Here is a 23,549-nt window from a genome sequence, read left to right as displayed (position 1 = left end):
CCTAGGCGCCCGTGACTGCAAGTCTCAGTGTCGCCATGTGAAGACCCGTCGCGTCTTCTTCCTGTTCATCATGATAGTCAGACGCACCCTCCTACGCGCCGTCCACCCGCAGGCTAGGGCGTCCTACCTGGCCCTCTACAGCTACAGCCGCCGCTTCTCCGCTCGCAGCTCTGTACACTCGTCATACAGCCGTTCCGACTTCAGCGGCCAGGGCTTCTCGTCGTCGTATGAGACTGACCAGCCGACAAAGGGCCCGCTGGGCGGCACGAGCAAGGTGGGCCAGAGCCATGTCACACCCAAGGCGCTGAGACAGCACCTGGATCAGTTTGTAGTCGACCAGGACCGCGCAAAGGTCGTCCTGAGTGTCGCCGTGCACGAGCACTATCTGCGGAACCAGGAGAATCAGAGGCGGAAGGACGAGGCAGCTAGGTTAGAGGCTCAGGCACAGAGAAGAGAGCAGTTCAGCAGACATGCCGTAGAAGGTAGCTCCAATCTCATTCTATTGCCACTCCAGTGATTGCTTTTGTTGCACACGTGTCTGACCTGAGCAGACGAGTATCCGGGCCAACAATCGACAGTCGACGTCTACGGCCACAGTGAAGCGCAGTATAACCAGCCATCGGTCTTCGGATCCTCATCGCCGTTTCACCCCAAACCCGAGCAGCTGCTGGACACGACCGAACATGAGGTGCAGCTCGAGAAGTCCAATGTCATGATACTTGGCCCGACTGGCGTTGGAAAGACGCTGATGTGCAAGACATTGGCCAAGACACTCGGAGTCCCTATTGCCATGTCAGATTGCACCACCTTCACGCAGGCTGGGTACATTGGCGACGATGTCGAGTCCTGCGTTGCCCGCCTCTTGTCCGCGGCCAACTATGACATCGAAGCTGCTGAGCAGGGCATCATAGTGCTCGACGAAATAGACAAGATCGCCGGAGCGAAGATAGCGTATGGCAAAGATGTTGGAGGCGAAGGCGTGCAGCAGGCTTTGCTCAAGATAATTGAAGGCACAACTGTACAAGTACAAGCAAAGCCAGAGCGGAGCGCAGGCAAAGGTCCGGGTGGCTCAACAGGACGAGGAAGCCCGTACGATGGTCCCGGATCTGGCGAAAGTCGTTCTCCCCCAGGCCCCCCGGGTGGCAAAGGAGAGGTCTTCAATGTTCGAACGGATAACATTCTCTTCATCTGTACTGGTGCTTTCGCGAACCTCCACAAGATCATTGTTGATCGGAAGGCGATGGGTGGCATGGGCTTTGGAGCATCCATTCGCACGTCAAATGCTCACGCGGCAGCGGACGGAGTAATGCTGAAGGGCGCTGACGCCCTCAGATTCAATGAAGGACACACCGTTCTTTGTGGCCCGAGAACATGAGAAGCCTAGCCCTTTTGGTGTCAAACAGCAGCGGAAAGGAAGGAGAAAAGTCCAATGTCTTGGATTACGTCCAGCCTGCTGACCCTGCAAAAATATGGCCTAATTCCTGAGTTGATTGGACGGATACCCCACGACTTGTGCAGTAGCAGCGCTCGACGAGGAAGCATTGGTGCGTGTTCTGACAGAGCCCAAAGACAGTCTCGTCCGGCAGGAGGTATACAAGTTCTCCCTCAGGGACATCGAATTGCAATTTACCCAACCTGCGCTGCGCAAAATTGCACAAAAGGCAAGCAAGATGGGGACAGGCGCTCGTGGCCTGAGACATGTCGTCGATCATCTGTTGCTGGATGCCAAGTATGAGACGCCTGGTAGGCCGTCCCCTCGAACATGCATGTATGCATCCAGAAGCTAACAGAGCCTAGGAACAACCGTAAAGCACATCCTCGTCACGCAAGACGCCGCACTTCTCAAATGCGCACCCCTGTACTTCCACCGCGGGCAAGAGGTAGCATTCCAGACCACTCTGGCTCAAGAGGAGGAGAGGTGGGAGGAGCAGTTACGCCGCAAAGAAGACACCAATAGCGAGCAGGTCAGCAGTTTCGAAGAGTACCGAAAAGCCGGTGCGGCAGGCGCGTAGTTGCGCCACCAACCTTCACGAACGAGTGTGGGCTCAGCAGGGCCTGGTGGTCATACACGATTCGGTGCATGCAAGAGAACATACACTATCGTGCATGTGGGATCCGAGCTCATACATGAACATACATAGAGCGCGGCCTCGGGCCGTCGCAGGGGAGTGCACCTCGAGGAGGACCCCAGTAGATGCGGACCGGACTTGAAGGACGCTACCAGGTTCATTCGGCTGAGTGGAAGCTGGAAGCTGCGAGGGAAGGTCTGGATAAAGTGTGGATGGTTGTACAGCATGTCTTGCGAAGTGACGGGCAATGATCTGCGGATCGATGAGATACTGCAACGTATATTATGTGTAACCCAACTCTGTGTCGCATCGTTTGACGTCTCCTGAAGACATGGAACGATGGATTCCTCGACGATTGACTCGTGTAATGTAAGCGAATTTGCCCAAGTGCCGTTTTCGACGTTAATCCGCGCTCGCGTACCTGAACGCTTAGGAGCCGAGACCCTCTCACGCTGTTACCGTTATCGACTCCCACCCGCGCCTTCATCTAATCATATTAACTCCCGTATTGAACGCTTCCAATCCTGTGGTATTGGGACCCGCTTGAATGATCCGCGCAAATCAGCATGCACATCGATACCATGCCCTTCGTGCGCAATCTGACACTCGAACGGCGCCTCTGACGATCTCGACGCATCCGCGCATTCCTAATGAGGCGCCGCGAGTTCGCCAGTGGCGGCCGTCGTAGTGCCTGTTATCCGGATGAAGTCGAGACGTCGTGACGTGACGTAGACCAGACTTGTTCATTACCACCTCAGATCCATGGCTGCTGACGGTGATGGGCAGAATCGTCGATTGGAAGAGCTTGACTCGAGAAATTCGGGCCAAACGGAGGGGTGAAAGTTCGCACGAAACTCATTGGTTGCTAATGTGTGTGCGTCGTGGGTGCGTACAGTATAGCGAGTGAGGCGGTGTGCAATTGGCTTAGGTTTGAGTCGTGTCGATGATGTGATTATTGATGTGATGTGCTTCGTTGCGTGAGTCTGGTTACGTAAATTGTACTCAATGAGCGGACAAGATCAATGTTTGGGAAGGTGCATGGCGGAGGTCGTCGCTTCCTCCTGCACTGCCATATAGACATGTCGGCCCGATGGTACAGCCTGGATGCCTTCACCATCTCCCGCGCATATCCGATAGATCTAGGATGTGCACGAAAGTTTTGTTCCCTTCAGCATAGAGACAAATAAGTTGCACGGACCACATCATATGGCGCAACGGGCACAAACTCGATATGAAGAATGTAGTATTCGATCAATCAATTGACTTGATCCATTCTGCGAGTCCTCGCGAGAGGTGCAGTGTGTATACGCGAAGTCTGGTCTAGTAATTAAAAGGGTAGTAGTACTCAAAAGTATCCGGTCTGTACATCCCAGCGTAGATGAAAGAAAGATCAACGTCGATGTTGAACGCGTTGCAGTAGAAACGAGTTCGATGACTGACGCTCTAGGCTGCTTTTAGTGGCCTCAAATCATGTGGGATGCCACCAGCGCATGCAAGCCCGCCAATTCGAGGTTAGATTGTAATTGAAAACCCATCCAGAAAACGCAAATAGCCCCCTCCCAAACTCCGCCCAATGCAGTGCCAATCGAATTTCGTAATTAAAACCTATGTTCGTAAATCGTGCTATCGTAACAGTTTCTCCTCACTCGTTGTCAGGGTCTTCGATGAAGAAGGGGTTGACTGGGCGCATCTTCTTTGCTCGAGAAGGGCCTTGATCCCAGGACGGAGATGCTGGTCGGGAGACATTTCTCGATGGAGGCTGCGAGGCAAAGGGCTGTGAATACGAATTTTGAGGCGTATACATGTTGGCGAAAGCCGCGGAGAAACTGTCCATGGAATGTGGTCGATGAAGAGGAAAGCCTGCCGGTGCCACAAATTGCTCAGTGGGACTGAGCATTGGCGTGTTGGAGTAGCTCTGGTAGCGTTGATGGCTTGCATACGATGGCGCAGGTGCAGGCGCTTGGGGAGCGATCGGACCAGCAGTAAAGGCAAAGGTAGACGGGTGAGACATTTGAGAGCTCATACCAGAATTGGCAGGTTGGGCATAGTGTCCATCCATTGGCGACATCGGATTTTGGAATTGCGAGAGGATCGGTGTGGTCGGTTGTGAAGAGTACATGCCATAGACAGGCGCAGCAGGATAGTTGTACATTGGCATGCTGTACTGCTGTGCAGGCACAGTCTCCTCACGACTGGGTGGGTGAACGCTGAGGTCCGTCGTGATGTTGCTCACCATGGGCAGCTCCCGGTTCTTGTGGTCATCAGTGATCTGGATGATTTCTGAGACACTCTGGGCAAGGACAGTGCTGTTGCTGTCACGAAACGTGAAGATGACCTTGTAGCCGACTGGTGATTTCTCCTCCTGGTGCCTGCAGTAGCATGTGATTCGCATAGCGAATTCGACCTTTTTCGCCTCTGGTCCATATGAGCCTTGCTCCGCGTCTTGCCATCGCTTGAACTCCTTTTCGTTGATCATGATGATGCGCTGGTCTTCATAGTTGCTCCACTCATTCTCCTCTTCCTGGTTACGCTTCTTCTTGCGGTCGTAGCGCTTGCGCTCTCGCTCCTTGCATCCCTCGCAGATGATGACTGCACCTCCGTTCTGGGGATGCGCGGGGTCATCTTTGTCGATTTCAGAAACTTGTTGTCCAGGCTGTCTCGTGGGCATGTGTGCTTCGCCTCGAGCACGGCGGAGGGCGAGGTGGAGGCCTTCTTCCTTCTCTACTGCAGTAGCGCAGACAAGTCTCAGGTCGATGCGTACTGCTGAATTGCCACTCTCATTGGCCTCGATTTCGTCGCTGCTCGCAAGCTGCTTCGACTTGGAGAGAGTATGGCGGGGAAATCGGGCCCATTGATACTGGCGAGGCAGAGGGTCTAGGACCAACACGGTCTTAATCTGCGTCTCCGCACGTGTCTTGGTCCTGTCTACGAGGATGGCCACTTTGGGCGGATCCACAGAGTGAGGGATCTGGATGCTGTCCCTGGCGAAGACGTCGTTGTTCGCTTCTGGCGAACTTGTCTGGCTCTGTTCTCTCTGGTAGTCTCCTGGCGAGTTTGCATTGCTAAAGACCATGTCGCCGTGAGGTGATGGGGTGTTGGAAGTATTGGAGGCCGGGGTGGAGAAAGGTGTAGTCATGAAGTTCTCGTACTCGGACGAGTCCTCTGTCTTCAAGCGAGGAGGAAGTGCACCGGAGCCACCAAAGTGCCGCAGGTCGACGGCGGAGTCCTGGTGGCTGTGTGTAGTAAAGTCGGCCGGGTTCATTGTCCAAGGCTCGACATTTTCGGTGTTGAAGAAGGACGGATCGGAAATGTCCCACTCGGCCTTGAAGACCGGGTCAGAGGCGTTGTTTGAATAATTGGTAAAGAGATCGGCAGGATTCACAAAGTCGTTGTTCTGGGCGTTGTACGCCATGGTGGGATACGCAGTGGTGGGTTAGCAATGATGGCGCGGCGGGCATATATCTACTATGTAGGGTGGAGCCGGCTAGCTGTGGTGTCTGCGTAAACGAGTGTCGTAAGAAGTCGGGCTGCGAAGCGAGGATGCACCGCCGCGAGGAGACAGCGCGCAGCGGGTACTTTTAAGGTCAAGAGGGCTGGCACGACGGCGTGCTGGCGGCGAGGGTGAGAGCTGGTGCAGGAGACGGGTGCGGGTGCGATAGTATGCTGTGCAGGGCGCCTGCGACGATGCTCGAGGTGCTGCTGGCGCGGAACACGGCTTGCCCAATGGTGCGCAAAAGGGCCTAGCTGGACATCCAGGTTCGGCAGGCGGGGCTGTCTCAGGGGAGGCGATGGGAGCACTCGAGCCGGCGGCGAGGAAAGCGACGGTGAGATGGACTGCGTGCTGCTTGCTGCGGGATGCTGGCTGCGTGCTGCGTTCTGCGTGCTGCTCTGCTGATTGTGCGTCGAGGGCAATGGGGCGGGGTGCGGAGGGGAAAAGGTGGATTTCCGGAGGTGAATATCAGGTAAGAAGGGTGGTCTGGCGAGCGCGGGCTGTTATTCACTGCTGCATGCTAACGGGCCACCCCACCCAGCACTGAGGCATCCGCGTCTGTTCGCCGCCTACTAAGCAACGTCAATCCGCCAAGATGACCCCTGCGGTCGGGCTACGACGACACCAAGGCATGGAGCGCGCGCCGTGTACAGATACTTTTGGCTCGTCTGGGGACGCTTCTGGGGGGTTCTCGGCTTAACCTGCCGCTGCCCGGCCCCATGGCGGTCTCCTCGCAACCACGACGCCCATCCATACTGGCCTCACAATCGCACCGAAGCCGCCAGGCCTCCCCCTCACAGCATCAATAATGCATGCAGCGCGCTCGAATTCCTCGCTTCACCCACCTGCGGGAGATGTACCTGAACATCGACACCGTCGCAACGCACGAGCCGCCTCCGGTTAGCTGCAGATTCTGCCTGCCCTGGTCGCTGGCCTGTATCGCCCTGCCACCCTCGCTGCATCCTGACAGGCGCAGGCGGAAAGACTCGGCTTGCTGTCGTGCAACCAGCACCGTTCTGTTCAACTAAGAAGGATGCACCACGTCCCAAGGGGGCCTGTAGCGTATCGTTGCGAATCATCCTGCACGATGAGCTCTGCTGTGCTGCGCCGTGGCATGCTCCGCACACGCCAGCGTTGAAGCTAGCAGCGCGGACTAGATTCCGGCAGACCGAAAGCGCCGCGCCTCCTCCTCCTCCTCCTCCACCTGGGCGCGTCTCCAGAGGCCTCGAATGGTCCAGCACTACTCGAGCAACCACTTGGCCGCTATCCCATTGCTTCGCAGGGCTGAGTGTGCCAGAGGGGACTGGCCGGTTGCGCCGCCCCCTTCTCCAAAGCGAACAGCAGGCACACTGTCCCTGCTCACCTGCACTACGAGCCTCTAACGCACCCTCTTTCCGTCCGATGCTTGTCGGCCTGATAAATCTCTGCGCCGAGGGGGCGCCTTTGGACGGTGTCCATGGCTCGCAATCTCCTGCGTAAGAGAAACTGCTGTTGCCATCAGCCCCATGACGACCTTCCGGTTACTCAATTGCACAAAAGAGACAAGTCCCCAGAATGCATCCTCTAGCCCCCGCCTCCAGTGGCGATAGCTACGCATCATCGCTGAGTTTTTCGGAATGCAACGACTCACAGAGCGAGATCGGCCTTGCAACGACGTCCCCCACGGCCGTTCGCATCCGCTTGCAGAAACGAGGCGATTGGCTGTTTGTCGGCTTACACATGGCTGGCAAGCTGTATTCGGACGTCCAGCCTCGCCTTGCTGTATTGGTCCCCTGCCAGCGCTTGGCCATGAGGCTATCGATCGCACATTTCATGAACCACCCATTTTTCCCAGGATGCTGCCATCGCAACCGATCATCGCCGCCCGATGAAACACATAGTATCTAGATGGGAGGATGCCTCCAGCAGGGTGCGGCCTGCGTATGTTGCGCATCCAATCTCTCATGAATTACTCTAGGGTCCAGTAACACATGGATTGTGGGTCAGAGGACCCTTGATCAGCTTCTCCTCAGATTTATGGATCTTGGAACGTGTTCAGTGGGCCATGTTGAGGTCCTTACAGCGATCTACACACAGCGTGTTGTGAACTTCGCCTCCAGCACAAGCAGCGCTTCATCATTGTTCACGCCTAGAGCTGGTGACGTTTTACATGGCATAAGAAGGCCGAGACGTGCATACTCACATCATTTGCATGATAGGCCTTATCGGAGCAGACATGAAAGACTTTGAGACAATCTCCCACAGTTCAGTAGTTCGCGCGGTCCCCGCATACCGCGTACATATGCGGGCTCTAGCGATAAGATAAAGCGGGAGCAAGTCTAGTGTAGCGGCCTCTACCATGGTCCTACACATCTTGATCGTATTGCTAACTTTACCAAAAGATTGCGGACTGCTCAAGTGGATCCACTGCCGCATGTTCACTACTGCATGTCCATTCCGCGCGGCTACCGGTGCAACACTTTTCGTCGAGGAACAATATCCGTGGTCCGGTCCATACGTGCGGACCACGAAATGTTACAATCTACCTTCTCGAAGCATATCGTAAAAGTCGGCATAGGCACTCATCTAACGGCCCAAAGGTATACACGGGCTCGGAAGCCAGCGATGAATTTCGAGGTTTTTGCTCGTGAAACAGTGCGCCGTATGACAAAGGGCTCCATTTGTGATCACGACATGCCAATGGCTACTGCTCGGTCCTGACTCCTGATGTCCACGAACAAGTTGGCAGCGGGTGAGAGCATAGGTGTCACCCTCCAGACAGGTGCCAGTCGCCTTCTGACATACTTACCATCGAAACGCTAGCATGCTGTGAACTCGAGCACGAGGATCTACGCTGCACAGCAGCATGCTGTAAAGTAGCTCTGTGGTGCGAGATGCACCTTGCTGCGAAGTGTTTACACGCCATCACGGGATTGGAATTGAGTTTGTACGGACAACATCTTGCATCATATCGACCCTGCTCAGTAGACAAATCCGTTGCGACGGGGCCCATTGGACTTGCGCAACCCCCACGATGCGTTCATCGATCCCTTACATCAATTCCAGGTGTTACGTCGATGCTACCTACTCGGCCCGACTAGGACCAGGCGAAATGAAAGTAGTCCGCCTGGCATGCCGTGCAGCTTATGCTTGGACCGCTTTCGCCAAAGCAAACTACACATCGATGCGAACTGGCAACAGGAGCCGGGGGAAATTCAATTCAGAAAGCCGGGAACAGACACTCACAACCCAAGACTCGGAAGACCTGATTCTTGATAGCGCCAGAGTTCGCGCAAACTTGAACGGTGAACGTTCTCCACTTGAGGCTGGCCCCAAGGCTTCTTCCTGATTTGAGAAAATAGCTCACGCAGGATCGTTGAGCGTCCCGATTTATGACTTGCATCATGTGCTTAGGGTTTAAACAGCCCGCTGCATCGTGCCGCTCGTGCACGCTATTGCTGTACTTCTGCAGCCGACAACCGAGCAGCAAGCAGCCATCATGCAGTTGTTCTGCTTCAACTTTATTTAAGTAGGTACTACAGATTATCAAGTGCAATGGAAACGGCAAGGGTGCACCATGAGCTTGTCTAATTGAGAGCCACAAGGTTCACGCAGGACTGCTCGGCTTTGAGTGCAATGGATGAACCCTTTTCATCTCCTTCGTAGTTGACAGCCTGCAGTATCATTGTTTCTAACACGCCACTATCCCGATATTGCGGTACACTCTGGGCGTCGTCATCTAACAGATGGTTAGCGAATGTGCAATTACTGACCGACTCCAACACCTGCAAGGCCATTGCGCCAATATGATCGCGGAGATCACCGCTCTAAAATCGCCAAAACCGTTTATGTACACTGTATTCGCAATACCTCGCTAAAGTTGCGCGCAGTCCAATGGACCTCTGTGTTACGACACCACCACCACACAAACCCCTCACCCCTCACCTTGCCAAACCCAACCTGCCTCTGCGCATATCCTTGTCAATAACCGCTTTTCCCTGCAAATCAGCATGGCGCTGCACTTCGCCTCTTGCAGACTTCTTCTTTCAATATTGCGCTTGCCCAACTGCATGATACGAACTCAACACCCCGCAGAAGGAAGCAGATAAGAGAGTTTCGATTGTAAGTATGACAGCTTTGCGGTACCTGTGTACTTTCGGCCCCTCGTTCGATTAACAGCTGCCCATTTGTTGTCGTTATCGTGTGATATGCATGCACGCGCTCCTTGGTATCTCCATGTGAACTGCGCCTCTTATGTTTTCGAAGTCGAGACTTGCAGATCATATCATGTGAACTGTTGGAGAGCCAGCTAACAACGATACATCGATCAATTGAGCTCTTTCAAATTTGCGTGGACACCAAGCGCGATACCTCTTGGGGATGTCCTTCTCTCACTCTTACGATTGCACGTTTACCCTGCCAATATCGACCTACCTTCCGACCCGCAAAGTGGCCAATTCCTTCCGCCACCCGACATCCATCCGCGTCCTTCGTCTCGATGCCAGACGCAACCCCGCGGACCGCGTAACACAATGCCCTGTCAGCAATTTGCCTCGGAGTGCCGTATTCGACTCAGCCGTGACGCCACATCGAAAATCTCGAATAGCGACGGCGCTGCGGCTAATCTCCCAGCCGTTAGAACATGTAAATTCAAGCTTTTCTGCCAAGACCTAGACCCGCGGATGCGCCTCCCTGAATCGCAGATGGATGCTCGGGGTCGGGACGTTGGCGTTGCCGCGGTCGGCAGCATAATAACGGAGATTGATATTATGGGATGTGGGTCATGGACATTGAAGTTTGGGCATGCGCAGGCCGCCGATGGGGAATCGGATGGTTTGCTGAATCTAACACCACTCGGGAGGTGGAGCCGCGGCAGAGATAGGGTTTTTTTTTCTCTGTAGCGAGCTGAGAGCTGACGTGTAGGATGGCTTGATCGGGTGCGGGAATAAAGTTGTTCTCGGGATGTACAGGTACATTCGGCATATTGATGCAACGCCTGCGCGATCTTCCGATCAGAAACGCCATGCAGGGACTTTGAGGATTTTGCTGATCGACCGACCACCTTATTCCCTACTCGCTCCGCAGGATCTCGCTGATGTAACATCAACACTGCACCTATATCAATTCGTGAATGCCCTCAGGGTACTAACACACACAGAAACTAATATCGTGTAGTCATCAGGCGGTAGTATTGATCCGCCAAGACCGAAAAACTCTAGCACAGTGGAGCGCAAAAAGGATCATCCCTGACATTACAGTACACAAGTCCACTAAGATCCGGCCTCGATTTCTCATAGATTGAGCCTCAAAAAGACCAGGGCGGGCTGGACTTGGTCAAGACGAACCCACCACGACGGTCTGGTTCCGAAACAGAAACGTACGATGTTTTGCCATTACATGTTTAGCAGAATTTGCGCTGCAGGGCGTACAATTTGCGAATCCAAGTTAACGTGCATGATGATGATCAGTAGTAATTACGATCACCCCATGAATCCTTCTCTCGACAGCATCGGGATGCAGATCTGACCGGACATGCGCAAAAAAAAGAAACAAACGCGGTGTCGTACCGTACACCGTACTCGCTCTCTGTCAACAAGCGAACCTCGTCGTCCTTGCCTGACTCGAGTCGGGCCTTTGAGTGCGAAACCTTCTTTTGACTCGTATATCCCTGCTGCAACCATTAGGTCTTTGCTTCTGTCAAGACAGGCAGGGAGATGCATGGTTTTCACGCTGTCAAATTTCTTGTGTAGAGTTTGGGTGGTTGTCTGAGGGCTGGAGTTTGATGAACGGGCCGATGTAGGATATATGAGCAGATGACCTTAGCTGCCTGCAAGGGCAAATTGCACCAGAAGACCTGCACTACTTGCAACGGCAAACAGCACGAGAAGACCTGCACTACTTGCAACGGCAAACAGCACGAGAAGACCTGCACTACTTCCACAATATGATACATAGGTAATCTATGTCACACATGGTAGTTTTTCTCTGACAGGCAGCGGCAAAATTCGTGTCCGCTCTGCACCTACACAACATGATCTTATATAGTCTCTGGGAGCGCACTCATAAGTTTATTAGGGACCCTGAATATAGACGATACCTCAAGATATTCTTGTCTAGTGTTCCGAAAGATTTTGAGAATATACAGGATACCTCAACCTTTTCTTGTTCGGTGAGGACGGACAGAAGTTTTGCCGGCACCTGGTGCTGATATAGTTTGGGTGAAATCTTGGTGTTGAGACTCAAACGGGCTCTGGTCGACAGCTCATCATCTGAAGTCGAGTGATGTTGTTGAGCGTGGAAATGATCGACAGGGCACAAGTGCGCGTTGCCGGTTCTGGACCAACCGAGGCGCGCTATGGCATCACAGCTTCGCGTCTACCATCGCGTTGGTTGTAGAGCTTGCAAGTCACCAAACTCCTGTACATAGTGTGAAGACAGATACCATTCCAACATGCTGTCACTACCAATGATCCCACCGCGTGCGGTAAGTCCAATCAATCCCAACTCGATCGACGAGTAAACAAACAAATACACACAGCTTGAAATTATTCAAGCACAAGAACACACACCTCTAACAACCACCAGGACGCCTCTCTCTGGCCCTCTCACCGCATTCCCCATACGACTCACATCGACGAATCCTCAACATCACCCCCAAATCCCGCCTCTCGACGCCGCCCAACATCCCACCACGGCCACCCCCACCACCAACACCATGCCCGCTCCTCGACCTCGGCCCTCCTCGCCTCCCTCACCCAAGACGAAAACACAATCGAGCAGCGCAAACTAAACGTCCGCCGCTTCGGCGCCGGCTGGATCCGGCCCCCAGGCGTCCAGAAGACGCTCCAAGCCACGCAAGACGAGCAGCTCGAAAAAGAAGAGCAGGAAATGATGCAGCGCCGCGAACAAGTCATGATGGACCTGGCTGCTGCGCAACAAGATGCCGCCAATGCCGAGGCGCGTGAGGAAGGCGAGGAGATGGGCGAGGATGACGAAGAGCAGCGCGATCTTGATGACGAAGTGCCCGAAGCGGAAGCTAGCGATGCGTCGAGCTCTGATGAGGAACCGAGTGATAGTGAGGAGGAGAACGATACTACTGTGCCGTTTAACGAGGACTCGTTTATTGAGGGCAGCATGCTTGAGGCCGAGGTCAGTCATATGCTCGAGATGGAAGAGGCGGAGATGGCGGGCGTGTTGCAGGATGAGCGCGATTTAGACGACGATGTTCCTGAGGCGGGCGAGTATGAGCACACGGATTCGGAGCTGGAGGACGACAGCGATGAGGATGATACAGGGCGCATACAGGGTCTGAGTTCTGCGCGGAGTCGGCGGAGTCGAAGGGTGAGCGGTATGAGTAGGAGGACGAGTGGGCGGAGGAGTTCTGGGCTGCCGAGTGGGTTTTCGGGCGCGCAGCCTGCTGGGCCGTCGATGGGGGTTGTCCGGGGGATCGATCTTGGTGTGGACCTGGGGAATGGAAGGAGTAGCTTTGGGATGGATGGCAGCAGTTCGATCATGGAGGGGAGCTCGTTCTTGAGGAGTTCACCGGCTGCTGCTGCTTCGAGGGGAAGTTTACGAGATCGGTTCTTGGGCGCTGCGAGGGGTGGGAGGAGAGGATGAAAGACGGCCATGACCATGAAGACATGAATTATGATACGAGTAGTGTAGGATATGGCTATGGAGAAGCATGCCCCAGCGTCAAAATATGACACCGTACATACCCAACATCTCACAATGCCCATCACTACTCCCACATCTCCGCAACACACCTCCCCAAGAACCCCGCCGCATCCGCATACACCTCCATCCACACCTTCCTCTCCCTCTCCCCCATCTCCATCACCGTCTCAAGCACCTCCACCCACTCCTCCGTCTCCCTCATCCCCACGCCCAGCAGAAACACCTCCACTCTCGCCTCCAATGCACAAGCCCCATCCACATTCCCACCCAACTGTTCAAACCGGCCAATCCACTCCAGCTCCGACACGCCCAGCATCTCAATCATGCCGCGTTGCAGAGAGAGCAGTGTAGCCGTCGAGCAGCCATGAAGCGTCGTCAAAACGTTGTATTTGTCGAGCATATATGTGACAAACCCATCGTTTGACAAAATATTCTTCGCCAGACACACCCGCGCATACTCCGCGGTCTGGCATTCCTCGGCTTCTGCGATGAGCAGGAGGGATTGTGGGCGTCCGGTGCCGATGGGTGCGTGCTTTGAGAAGATTTCAGGGGATGGGTCGAGGGCGGGGTATCTCTTGTAGAGGCGCAGGTGGATTGGTGATGGGGTGGTGGGGAGGTCGACGAGGGGTGGTGAGAAGACGAGTTGGGAGGTTAGGAGGAGGTCTGGGAGGAGACAACTTAGAAGGTACACTAAGGTAGTATTAGTTTGCGAGTATGTAGGCGTCTGACCGACATACTGAGGTCTGCATTGTTCCAGTGGATAGGGCCGGCGAATGAGTGCTCCGTGGGTGATGATGTAGTGCTTGACGAGGAGATGCTGCTTTGAGGGCTCCAAACTGTGAGATGGGGGAGTGGCTCAAGTATGGGAATGGGACCAGTGTATCTGGCCGGGACGATTATTTCGCGAGGCTTTGTAGTGACACTGGGTGCGTCTTCGAGCACGGTGTCGATATCCAAGACATATTCGTCACTGAAGGGGTTGTCAGACAGTATTGCACTATCCACGCTGATGTCGCTATTCATGCTTGAAGTGGAATAGAATCGTCGGTGGGTGACTAGTTTGCTGCTGATTCGTGCTGTAGATAACTGGAAGAGCGTGGCAGAATGTCAAAGCAGGAGTGCGACAGCGCAGAGGAGCTAAAGAGGGGGCAGTTTTGACGACTGAAATATTGAACATATAGAGAGTGACATGTGCGCTTGAAGCGAGCGGTGAGAGTGAACCCGTAGGTTGTGAAGTCTAGCCCACAGGCGTGCGAATGTACACGGCTTCACACCACTATTCAACCAACATGCAGAGGAGAAGGGGGCGACGCAGTAGCACGACGTCTACTATCACGCAGGAAGTCGGCGAGGTTATGTTAATGCTAGTACCGTTGGATCTGGGTCATCTGCTGCGCGTAAGTGTCATAGCGGCACAATGTTCGCTGCGTCACACTATGCAAACAAGCTGAATCCCACATTTGACAACGACAGTCCGCGCGGATTGATGACCTTTGATTCTCCTGTTGCGCATGATATATACAAGATTTAGTGAGTCGCAAAGGTGTTTTTCGTCCGCAGATGGACTTGAGTTTCGCCCTTGGGTGTATCGGGTATCTTCTTCTCCAGATTCTGCGCACATTAGCAACAAGGTCTGGTGAACAGTGATTTGTACGCACCAGCTTCTCGAAAACACACTTGTTCAACTTCCTCTCTTCCGACCGGCAGTTCCAGAGTTGCTGGTTGTGGTTCTCCAAGCATTGCCAGTGGGTGCGGAACTCGGAGAGGCAGTTCTCGTTAATGTCCTTGATACTGGAATGTTCGTCAGCTACGCTACTTGCTCATCTCGTCTTCAGAGGGCTCGTACACGCTAGCAGCACATCTGGTGACTTTGCGACCCTCCTTCATGCAGTCAAGCTCGCCGCGGCCGGCCGACTCGGTCTTGCACATCATGTAGTCATCGTTGTAGTCCTTGCATCGCGCTCCAATGAAGTAGGCGGCACTGAGCAGAGGCGCAGAACTGGCTCCGAGCTCCTGGACCTTGGGGATGTCATCGGGCAGAGGGGTGGTGTCGATGAGGGCTTTCTGGTTGAACCTGGGCTCGATTAGCGGCAGGACGTGATGTAAACTGCATAGAGCATGCGTACCTGGGCTGGCGCGACGACATGGTGAACCTGGGGTGCCAATGGCGGGCTGCGTGTTCTGGAGCTGTTCGTCACTTTCGAGGTATGAAGTCGGTCTTGGCCGTTTCCGCCGTCGGGTTGAGAGGCCCGTGCTAGCTTTCATCGTCAAAGAAGACTACGCGCTCGTTTACTGACCTCCAACCTCACAGGAGACATTACGCAAACGGCGCACATCTTTTTCTCTACGCCGTGCAGTCTGATTGAGACAAGTGCAGACTTTTCCTCAAGCTCTCTTACCGCAACCGCCTTTCGTCGCGTGCCTGAGCGCGTGTCAACAAATAGTCGGAGCTCGCAACTCTACTACGACAACCATTGGCGCTCGCTGCATACCAATTAAAGACGGTCGCATATCGCAGAACTCATCGCCACCATGTCCTTCAGCTTTGGCAACCTCGGTGGAAATCAGAACAACGCGGAGAAGAAGACAGGCACGCTGTTTGGCAGCACAACCGCGCCCGCTGGGGGCTTGTTTGGCAATTCCCAACAGCAACAGCAACCGGCGAACAATGCGCAGCCCAGCCTCTTCGGCGCTTCCACGACCCAGTCTCAGCAGCCCCAGAATGGCGGTCTCTTTGGCGGCGCTGCGCAGAATACTGGGTCAAGTTTGTTCAGCCAACCCCAGCAAAACCAGCAGAACACCGGCGGAAGCCTCTTCGCACAGCCCCAGCAGCAGTCCCAGCAGCAAAATCTAGGCGGAAGTCTGTTCAGCCAACCCCAACAGCAACAGCAAAACACAGGCGGAGGTCTTTTCGGCCAATCCCAGCAACAGCAGCAGCAGCAAGGACAGCAACAACAACAACAGCCATCATTCAACAACAGCTTGTTCGGAGCTTCCTTGCAGCCCGCACCGCCTCTGAACCAGTCTCAAGCGCAGAGCATCCAACAGCAGCGTGAAGGTCTCCCTCAATTACGGCAGTCTTCTGCGCAGCCTTTTGCTGCTGGGTCCGTCAATGGTCACAGGGAGAAGTCGGTTGTCGAGCAGATACGCATCCTGAATGATAAATGGGATCCGATGAACCCCAACTGCGTCTTCCAGCACTACTTCTACAACTCAGTCAAGCCCGAGGAAGCGCCCTTCTACGGTCCCTCTCCTGGCGAAGACGAGAGGAAGTGGGAGGAAGCTTTGTCCAACAAACCTAGCCCAGGCGCCATTCCCGTCATCGCTCGCGGCTTTGAGCAAGTTGCAGAGCGCATTCGCCAGCAAGCCGCCGCCGTCACCGCCCTCCGAACCCGCCTGCACGAGATCAACAACAGTCTGACGCTGCTGAAAGATGCCCACGAGCTGAATGTGGCGTCGCGCATCACCGAAGCGAAGCGGAAGCACATTGTCTTCACACAGCGGACACTGGCCCTAGCGACCAAGGTGCAGATTCTGAGGAACCGTGGATACGTTATGGATCAGCAAGAAGAAGAGCTGAAGAAGAAGCTCGCTGAGCTTGAGAAGGAGACATTCGATCCCGTGCTGGGAGGCCGCCAAGAGGAGATCTGGGCACGCATGTCGGGAGTGCGCGAGCGAGCGCGGATACTACAAGAGGAGACGGAGAAGGTGGGCAAGTCGCTCGAGAGCCAGCAGAACGGCGAGCTTCTTTCCGAGGACGATCAGAAGGCACTGGAGAAGGTATGTACAACCACTCCAAGCATCAAAGAGACCATGCTAATTCCCCGTGACAGCTCCTCAAAGACTACGACAGGCAACTCGAGCACCTCAAGAAGTGGGTCGACGACACCAAGGAGGAATACGAGACGTGGGAGTCGGAGAAGGTGGCACGGCCAGCTAGGCGATGAGCTTGATGTTGGCTTTGGTTCTCGGTGTGCGTGTACGATCTATAGAGGTTTTGTAGACATCCTTCTGGCGGGCAAAATAGCATTTCTGGATACCATGGAGGGAAGCATAGCAAGCGGGTTTAATCTAACGGTAGCGTCCAACGCGTACTACCAACTATATCTCTCCTGTCTTGATAATGACATCTCTAGGTGCGGCAATAATTTGTGCGCACATCCTTAACCTGATCATGCTCAGATAGTGCCTAGGGTTCAGAAACAGCGCGTACATGTCATTGCGACAGACCGTGATCTTTATGCGTCGAGTGCGATCCCGCGCATCAAATCGAAAATGACACTCCATGCTGCCTTTGAATCCATTTTGTCATTGCTTCATGTCCAGTGGTGTATCTTCCATGTTGTTACATTCGCTTCCTCTCCCCATGTGCCTCGCCTAATCATACAATGATCCGCTCCTACAGCCCGAGTATCGCCATGACCGAATCCTTCAGGTTGTCTCGATCGTCGCACATAGCCGAGTCGTTCATCTGCGTCACCGTCTAAAACAGCTTCGATACATATTCGACCAGATGTGGCGCTGTCTTCATTAGCCCTCTTCCCCACAGCCCCCACATTAATTCCAGCCAAACTCACAAAAGTACAGCACGACAACACTCGCAGCCGTCCACTTGATGTCCGTCAACGTCTGCGCCTCGGCGGCTTCGAGCTCGCGCTTTGAAGGCTGTGGTGGTGCTGCGGATGCCGTTAGTTCTGCGCCCTCAACACTTTTGGAAGTGGAATTACGTACCGCCGAACATGATGTGTGTGTATGTGTTTGTGTGGGATTTGGAGGATGTGCTGGGCGGGATGTCGAAGATGACGTTGGGTGTTTGCGGGAAAATGTTTGAGATGTCGGAGGTTTGGGGATTTGGGGCCGATGGGGGACGTGCGAGGTGGGAAGTGGGAAATGTCACTGGTGTTGGGGACTGCGAAAGGGTTACATGGGCGCATACAATGAAGAGTTTAACGGCAGATGGAAGTGAGCTACTCCAGGCGACTTTGTATTGTTTGTTTTCATGGGCATAGAGCAACATGTGGGCGCCTCGTGGGCATACGAAACACCTGCATGATGCTGTTGACGCCTATCTCTTAGACTTATCCAGAGAAATTCACTGTTTTCGCTGCTGTAAGGTCAAGTTGATCATCGGGGCAGAATACTGTTCTTGCTTCTCATCGTGGGAGCTTCGAAGCAAGGGATGGCACAAGTGTGGTGGTCGAAGATATGTATCCCAAAGTGGTTTGGCTGCCGCAGCGAACGACAACCGTATTGCCCCTGATTTCGGTCTCTCACAACGGCATCCTTGACACTCAGAAACTAGTAGTTGTGCCTTTGACGCGCGGACAAGATTACTGACTTATCCGTACCTTGGTCGATATGACGATTCACTCGTTAACATGACTGATCACATGGCTATGGTACCTAGTTGTGAGTGTGAGTGTGACGCGAGCCTGGTCAACTCATCGATATCCAATGTTACACAACATTCACTCTGCCCCAGCTTAAGAATACACCACATCAAACTTTGCTGACAGAGATACCCCGGATGTTTCGGAAGCATAGTACATCCTTGCAGTACAACAAGCCACTCTCCGTGCTCACGCCGACTGTCGATGCACAGCTCGTTATGATTCGCCAGGGTATAGGATGTTGTCGATCCTTTGCAGCTGATCCTCGTGAACGGATGGGTCCGCTCAGTCTTGTCACGACTTCCTTTATATCCCAGTGCTGACTGCCACCAACCTTGTTCTTTCCCCTCAACCTGGACATGTCTTTCCTACTCTGATCTTTATTCACTCATTCGTTCGTTAGTCGCTCATTTAGTCACTCTTTACATAAACAACAGCATGTTAAAATCCTCCATTATCTTAGGGTTGTCGGCTTGTGCGTTTGCGCTGAATGTCCCTCGCGTTAAAAGATATAGTGAATCGTACAGCAGCGTTGGATACGAGAGCACAAGCACAGCCGTAGTGACACCAGTATCTTCGCAAGTATCAACATCTACACTTATAGAAACTCCATCTTCGTCCATTACAACACGGTCTCCTGCATTTGATCACAGCATCTCGGTGATTGCATATTCCACCAGCGATGGCGATCGAACATCTCCGAAGCCAAGTCCGACAGGCACACCCGACTGCGCCGCCCCATACTGGCTTGAAAACATCAAACATCAAGGGCTCGCATCATTCAACGACGGCACGCCCAATAACGGTACATCATTCAGCAACGGTACATTGTTCAATAACCGCACGTCATTCAGCAACGTTACCTCCTATCGCGTCTTCAGGAACGTAAAGGACTATGGAGCGAAGGGCGACGGGATTACAGATGATACAGCGGCAATCAACCGGGCCATGACTGACGGCAACCGCTGCGCGCCAAGCTACTGCGAGAGTTCGACTATCACACCAGCTATCGTCTATTTTCCAGGTGGTACCTATGTCATTTCTCGTAGCATTATTGACTACTACTACACTCAAGTGCGTCGTACCATACATCTCGATCACAAACCTTGCTAATAGAATCAGATGATTGGCAACCCTAATTGTCTTCCTGTCATCCAAGCCTCAGCCAATTTCACCTCTTCTGACTTAGGTCTTATTGACGGGTCGCCATATCTAAACGAGGGCCCACGTGCGGGAGGCACTGGCTACGGAGCTACAACCACATTCTTTCGACAGATTCGTAACCTCATCCTAGACATGACTCTAATGCCCGCTAATGTCATTGCAACTGGAATACATTGGCCAACTGCACAGACGACATCCCTCCAGAATATTGTAATCAACATGAGCGCCGCTAATGGTACGCTACACCAGGGCATACTCGTGGAGGCAGGCTCCGCGGGGTTCATGACCGATTTGGTATTCAACGGCGGCAAATATGGCCTCGATGTCGGGAACCAACAGTACACCAACCGTAACTTGACGTTCAACAATGTCGAAACTGCCATCAACCAGCTCTGGGATTGGGGATGGACTTATACTGGCCTCACAATAAACAATTGCAGAGTCGGTCTAAACTTGTCCGGGGATGTAGGATCGATCACTTTGTTCGATTCTGAAATTATCAACACACCTGTGGGCATTCAAACAGTGAAGGCTAACAGCGAGCTGCCTGCTGCTGGCAGTATCTACTTGGAGAACGTCAAGCTGGAAAACGTTAGAACAGCTGTACTTGGACCCAACGCGACGTACCTTGCAGGCTCATCAGATGCCACTGTCATCGACGCCTGGGCTTACGGCCATCGTTACCTTCCGAATGGGCCTCGGAAGTCTCGTGGCCATATTGCACCTAGTGAAAGACCAGCGGACCTTCTCGATGCCTCAGGGAATTACTACGTGCGTTCAAAGCCGCAATACGACTCCGAGCCGCTTACGTCGTTCCTTAGTGCTCGTGATATGGGCTGTACTGGTGATGGCAAGACTGACGATACGAAGGCGCTGAATGGCGCTATCTTGAAAGCCAGAGGCGAGGGCAAAATATTATTTATGGATGCTGGATATTACCTAGTCACGGACACCATCTACATTCCTCCCGATTCGAAGATTGTCGGTGAAGCTCTGGCAACCGTCATTCTTTCCAGCGGTTCGTCCTTCAATGACATGCAATTTCCTCGAGCCGTCGTACAGGTCGCCCAGCCAGGCGAGGAAGGCTCCCTCGAACTCTCCGACCTGATCGTCAGCACTCAAGGCCCGCAGCAAGGTGCAATCCTGATACAATACAATCTCCGTACCATCGCCAGCGAGCCCTCCGGTCTTTGGGACGTCCACACCCGCATCGGCGGCTTCAAAGGCTCCAACCTGCAGGGCGCGCAATGCGAGAAGACACCAAACATCACAATCACAGCCAGCACCTTGCAAAAAGAGTGTATTGCCGCATACATGTCCATGCATGTAACCAAATTCGCCTCAGGCCTATACATGGAAAACAACTGGCTCTGGACCTCGGACCACGACCTGGACTACCCCTACGCGCAGCTCACCCTCTACGCCGGCCGCGGCCTGCTCATTGAGAGTCTCCAGGGCCGCATATGGCTCTACGGAACCGCCGTCGAACACCACGTCAAATACGAGTACCAATTCGTCGACACGCGCAACATCTTCATGGGCCAGGTCCAGACGGAAACAGCATACTACCAGCCCAACCCTGACGCATCCCTGCCCTTCCCCGAAGACAAAAGCCTTTCTGACCCCGTCTTCACCCCATCTCGCAACTCCTCCGTCAGTACCGCAGATGGATGGGGCATGCGCATTCTCCGCAGCAACAACATCCTCGGGTACGGCGTGGGCTTATACAGCTTTTTCAATAATTACAACACGACATGTAACGCGAGAGCTGCGGGGTCACCATGTCAGACGAGGATCTTGAGTATTGAGGGGCAGCAGAACTCTTACTCCATCAATATCTACAACCTGAACACAGTGGGCGCGGGACAGATGATTACCAGAGATGGAGTGGATTTGGCGAGGAATTTGGATAATAACTCTACGTTTGTGGACACGATTAATGTGTTTAGAATTAACGAGTTTGGGGCGTAGGAGGCCAAACAGAGGCAGGCAGTCTTAGTTCGCAGTTTAGCTGCAAATTAATTTGTTCTTAGAGTCCCTTGGGATGCGTTAAGCTCGCTCACTCCATCGAATGTCGCTTCGTTTGATCATTGTAGACGGCATGCTACCGTTTCAGATAACAGTGAATCTTCGAATGTATCGAAGATGCGATCGATACATTCAAAACCGACAGCTATGTAGTAGATGGAGGTGAATAGGAGTCTTACCAGCATTTGCAGAAGATAATCAGTCTCGATGAACATAGAGACTAGGCGTAGGTGTATGCCAATCTCTGCAGCGTCCATACCAAACTCACTTTCACCTTCACTCCTCAACCCTAATGAAAACTTTCAACCCGCAAACCCAATCCCTCATCCCACACTCCTCCTCTTCTATCTATCACCTAAGCAAACAATCCTCCTACCACTAGACCGCCACCACACACACACACACACAATGGCCATGTCCAAAACACACCGCTACATCGCCGACACCATGTTCAACTGGCGCATCACCGACCCCAACGCCATCCTCCCGCCCGACTACTCCCCGCGCGAACTCCTCGCCTTCGGCTCACAAGCCACCTTCGCCGACCTCCTCAGACGGCCCGGCACCATCGGCACCATGGACGCGCTCGCGTGGTCCAAGTACTTCGCCGAGGCCATGAAGAAGCTGAGCGCCGTCAGCATTGGGCGCCACAGCGAGGTGGTGCAGCTCTTGATCGACATGATTGCGGAGCGTAGGGCGCAGCAGGGTGACGCCGCCGTGGCGGAGATCATGACGGTGGATTTGAAAGGTGCGGTGGAGAGGTGGGAGGGCATGGAGAGGGAGAGGTTGGGGCTGTTTGCGCTTGCGAGCGCGGCGGTTGGAGAAGCGAGGAGAGAGGAGAGGGATGATGGGGTTTTTGTTGGGGGGTTGATGGAGGGTTTGCCGCGTGAGGAGGATGGTGGTGCGCCAGTGACGGGTGGTGGTGGTGGATTCTTCACCATTCCTATACTTGACAGCGCAAGGCAGACAGGTGCTGGAGACGCGCAGTATACGGAGCGTGAGCTCTGAATGTCGCTTGGGCTGCTCCTCTCGAAAAATTCTTTGGTGTAGTTTAAATTTGCGTTTGCTCTTCTGCCTTCACTTCGCTTCCTCATTCGCATGACGTGACCCACTTTGCACTCGCGCAAACAACAAATACATCTTTCTTTTTGCAGTATTAACTAATGGTATATATATCAGTAAAATCAAGAATCTGCTATAGGAATTCCCCGACCCAATCAATGATTAGACTCTGGGGTTCGCCCTGGGCTCCGATCGAATAGTCGCCCGAATTCCTATATTTTTTTGGCATTTTGTCACTCTACGAAGCCCCCGGTTCGAGTCTCTGTTGTCCTACTGTATATATCTCTTTTTGCTCTTTAAGAGTCCCAAGGCAGCATAACATGCAGGTTTTGACAATAGCGCAGGCTATGCGTCATATTATTACTGTGTAAGCAGTCTCATATACAATGAGAAGAATCGACCAGAATCGTGAAAAAGACAATATACTAGGGCGGCTACGGTTGGGTCTAAACTCTTTCTTGCCTACACTTGCCGCGTCATTCTCGAAAGACGGAATAGAAAGAGTAGAAATCCGTAACAACAGGAGTTGAAAGGTCGTAGAACGGCAGCATCTATAGAACCAAAGTCCAGCACACAGGTCATCAAACCAAAGCAGCAGCATACACGCTCATGCCTTAGCTTCTTGTAGACACCATGCCACCATTTCAAACATGAATAAATCTTTAATAATGCATTGAAGTTATCCAGCAT

The 23,549-nt window shown here is 53.4% G+C and overlaps 11 protein-coding genes across 11 annotated transcripts; 6 read left to right on the top strand and 5 right to left on the bottom strand.

Annotated features, from left to right (window-relative positions):
• Positions 1 to 70: 70 nt before the first annotated feature.
• SNOG_01296 (hypothetical protein) lies at positions 71 to 2,012 on the top strand (the record flags this gene model as incomplete). Its single annotated transcript, XM_001791889.1, has 4 exons — positions 71 to 482; positions 552 to 1,358; positions 1,519 to 1,661; positions 1,791 to 2,012. The coding sequence occupies 4 exons, from the start codon at positions 71 to 73 to the stop codon at positions 2,010 to 2,012; spliced, it is 1,584 nt and encodes a 527-aa protein (XP_001791941.1).
• A 1,699-nt stretch (positions 2,013 to 3,711) lies between these two features.
• Positions 3,712 to 5,481, bottom strand: SNOG_01294 (hypothetical protein; the record flags this gene model as incomplete). The annotated part of the gene is made up of 1 exon (XM_001791888.1): positions 3,712 to 5,481. One exon carries the CDS (start codon positions 5,479 to 5,481, stop codon positions 3,712 to 3,714), a length of 1,770 nt encoding a protein of 589 aa, XP_001791940.1.
• Positions 5,482 to 6,367: 886 nt separating this feature from the next.
• On the top strand, positions 6,368 to 7,038 carry SNOG_01293 (hypothetical protein; the record flags this gene model as incomplete). Its single annotated transcript, XM_001791887.1, has 2 exons — positions 6,368 to 6,458; positions 6,530 to 7,038. The coding sequence occupies 2 exons, from the start codon at positions 6,368 to 6,370 to the stop codon at positions 7,036 to 7,038; spliced, it is 600 nt and encodes a 199-aa protein (XP_001791939.1).
• A 2,087-nt stretch (positions 7,039 to 9,125) lies between these two features.
• SNOG_01292 (hypothetical protein) lies at positions 9,126 to 9,335 on the bottom strand (the record flags this gene model as incomplete). The annotated part of the gene is made up of 2 exons (XM_001791886.1): positions 9,126 to 9,263; positions 9,312 to 9,335. The coding sequence occupies 2 exons, from the start codon at positions 9,333 to 9,335 to the stop codon at positions 9,126 to 9,128; spliced, it is 162 nt and encodes a 53-aa protein (XP_001791938.1).
• Positions 9,336 to 11,989: 2,654 nt separating this feature from the next.
• On the top strand, positions 11,990 to 13,155 carry SNOG_01291 (hypothetical protein; the record flags this gene model as incomplete). The annotated part of the gene is made up of 2 exons (XM_001791885.1): positions 11,990 to 12,017; positions 12,299 to 13,155. 2 exons carry the CDS (start codon positions 11,990 to 11,992, stop codon positions 13,153 to 13,155), a joined length of 885 nt encoding a protein of 294 aa, XP_001791937.1.
• Positions 13,156 to 13,279: 124 nt separating this feature from the next.
• SNOG_01290 (hypothetical protein) lies at positions 13,280 to 14,238 on the bottom strand (the record flags this gene model as incomplete). Its single annotated transcript, XM_001791884.1, has 2 exons — positions 13,280 to 13,878; positions 13,953 to 14,238. The coding sequence occupies 2 exons, from the start codon at positions 14,236 to 14,238 to the stop codon at positions 13,280 to 13,282; spliced, it is 885 nt and encodes a 294-aa protein (XP_001791936.1).
• A 456-nt stretch (positions 14,239 to 14,694) lies between these two features.
• SNOG_01289 (hypothetical protein) lies at positions 14,695 to 15,370 on the bottom strand. Its single transcript, XM_001791883.1, has 4 exons — positions 15,342 to 15,370; positions 15,062 to 15,289; positions 14,874 to 15,006; positions 14,695 to 14,826 (listed from the first exon to the last, which is right to left on the bottom strand). Exons 1-4 carry the CDS (start codon positions 15,359 to 15,361, stop codon positions 14,743 to 14,745), a joined length of 465 nt encoding a protein of 154 aa, XP_001791935.1. The 5' UTR covers positions 15,362 to 15,370; the 3' UTR covers positions 14,695 to 14,742.
• A 567-nt stretch (positions 15,371 to 15,937) lies between these two features.
• Positions 15,938 to 17,314, top strand: SNOG_01288 (hypothetical protein; the record flags this gene model as incomplete). Its single annotated transcript, XM_001791882.1, has 3 exons — positions 15,938 to 15,979; positions 16,000 to 16,995; positions 17,049 to 17,314. 3 exons carry the CDS (start codon positions 15,938 to 15,940, stop codon positions 17,160 to 17,162), a joined length of 1,152 nt encoding a protein of 383 aa, XP_001791934.1. The 3' UTR covers positions 17,163 to 17,314.
• Positions 17,315 to 17,504: 190 nt separating this feature from the next.
• On the bottom strand, positions 17,505 to 18,232 carry SNOG_01287 (hypothetical protein; the record flags this gene model as incomplete). Its single annotated transcript, XM_001791881.1, has 4 exons — positions 17,505 to 17,736; positions 17,793 to 17,891; positions 17,947 to 18,124; positions 18,152 to 18,232. The coding sequence occupies 4 exons, from the start codon at positions 18,230 to 18,232 to the stop codon at positions 17,699 to 17,701; spliced, it is 396 nt and encodes a 131-aa protein (XP_001791933.1). The 3' UTR covers positions 17,505 to 17,698.
• Positions 18,233 to 19,988: 1,756 nt separating this feature from the next.
• SNOG_01286 (hypothetical protein) lies at positions 19,989 to 21,740 on the top strand (the record flags this gene model as incomplete). The annotated part of the gene is made up of 1 exon (XM_001791880.1): positions 19,989 to 21,740. The coding sequence occupies one exon, from the start codon at positions 19,989 to 19,991 to the stop codon at positions 21,738 to 21,740; it is 1,752 nt and encodes a 583-aa protein (XP_001791932.1).
• A 465-nt stretch (positions 21,741 to 22,205) lies between these two features.
• On the top strand, positions 22,206 to 22,805 carry SNOG_01285 (hypothetical protein; the record flags this gene model as incomplete). Its single annotated transcript, XM_001791879.1, has 1 exon — positions 22,206 to 22,805. One exon carries the CDS (start codon positions 22,206 to 22,208, stop codon positions 22,803 to 22,805), a length of 600 nt encoding a protein of 199 aa, XP_001791931.1.
• Between the last annotated feature and the right edge of the window lie 744 nt (positions 22,806 to 23,549).

The sequence above is a fragment of the Parastagonospora nodorum genome (genome assembly GCF_000146915.1).
Source record: "Parastagonospora nodorum SN15 chromosome Unknown scaffold_2, whole genome shotgun sequence".
NCBI lineage: Eukaryota > Fungi > Ascomycota > Dothideomycetes > Pleosporales > Phaeosphaeriaceae > Parastagonospora > Parastagonospora nodorum.
The sequence above is the reverse complement of the archived record's forward strand: the minus strand, read 5'-3'. Positions and strand labels throughout refer to the sequence as shown.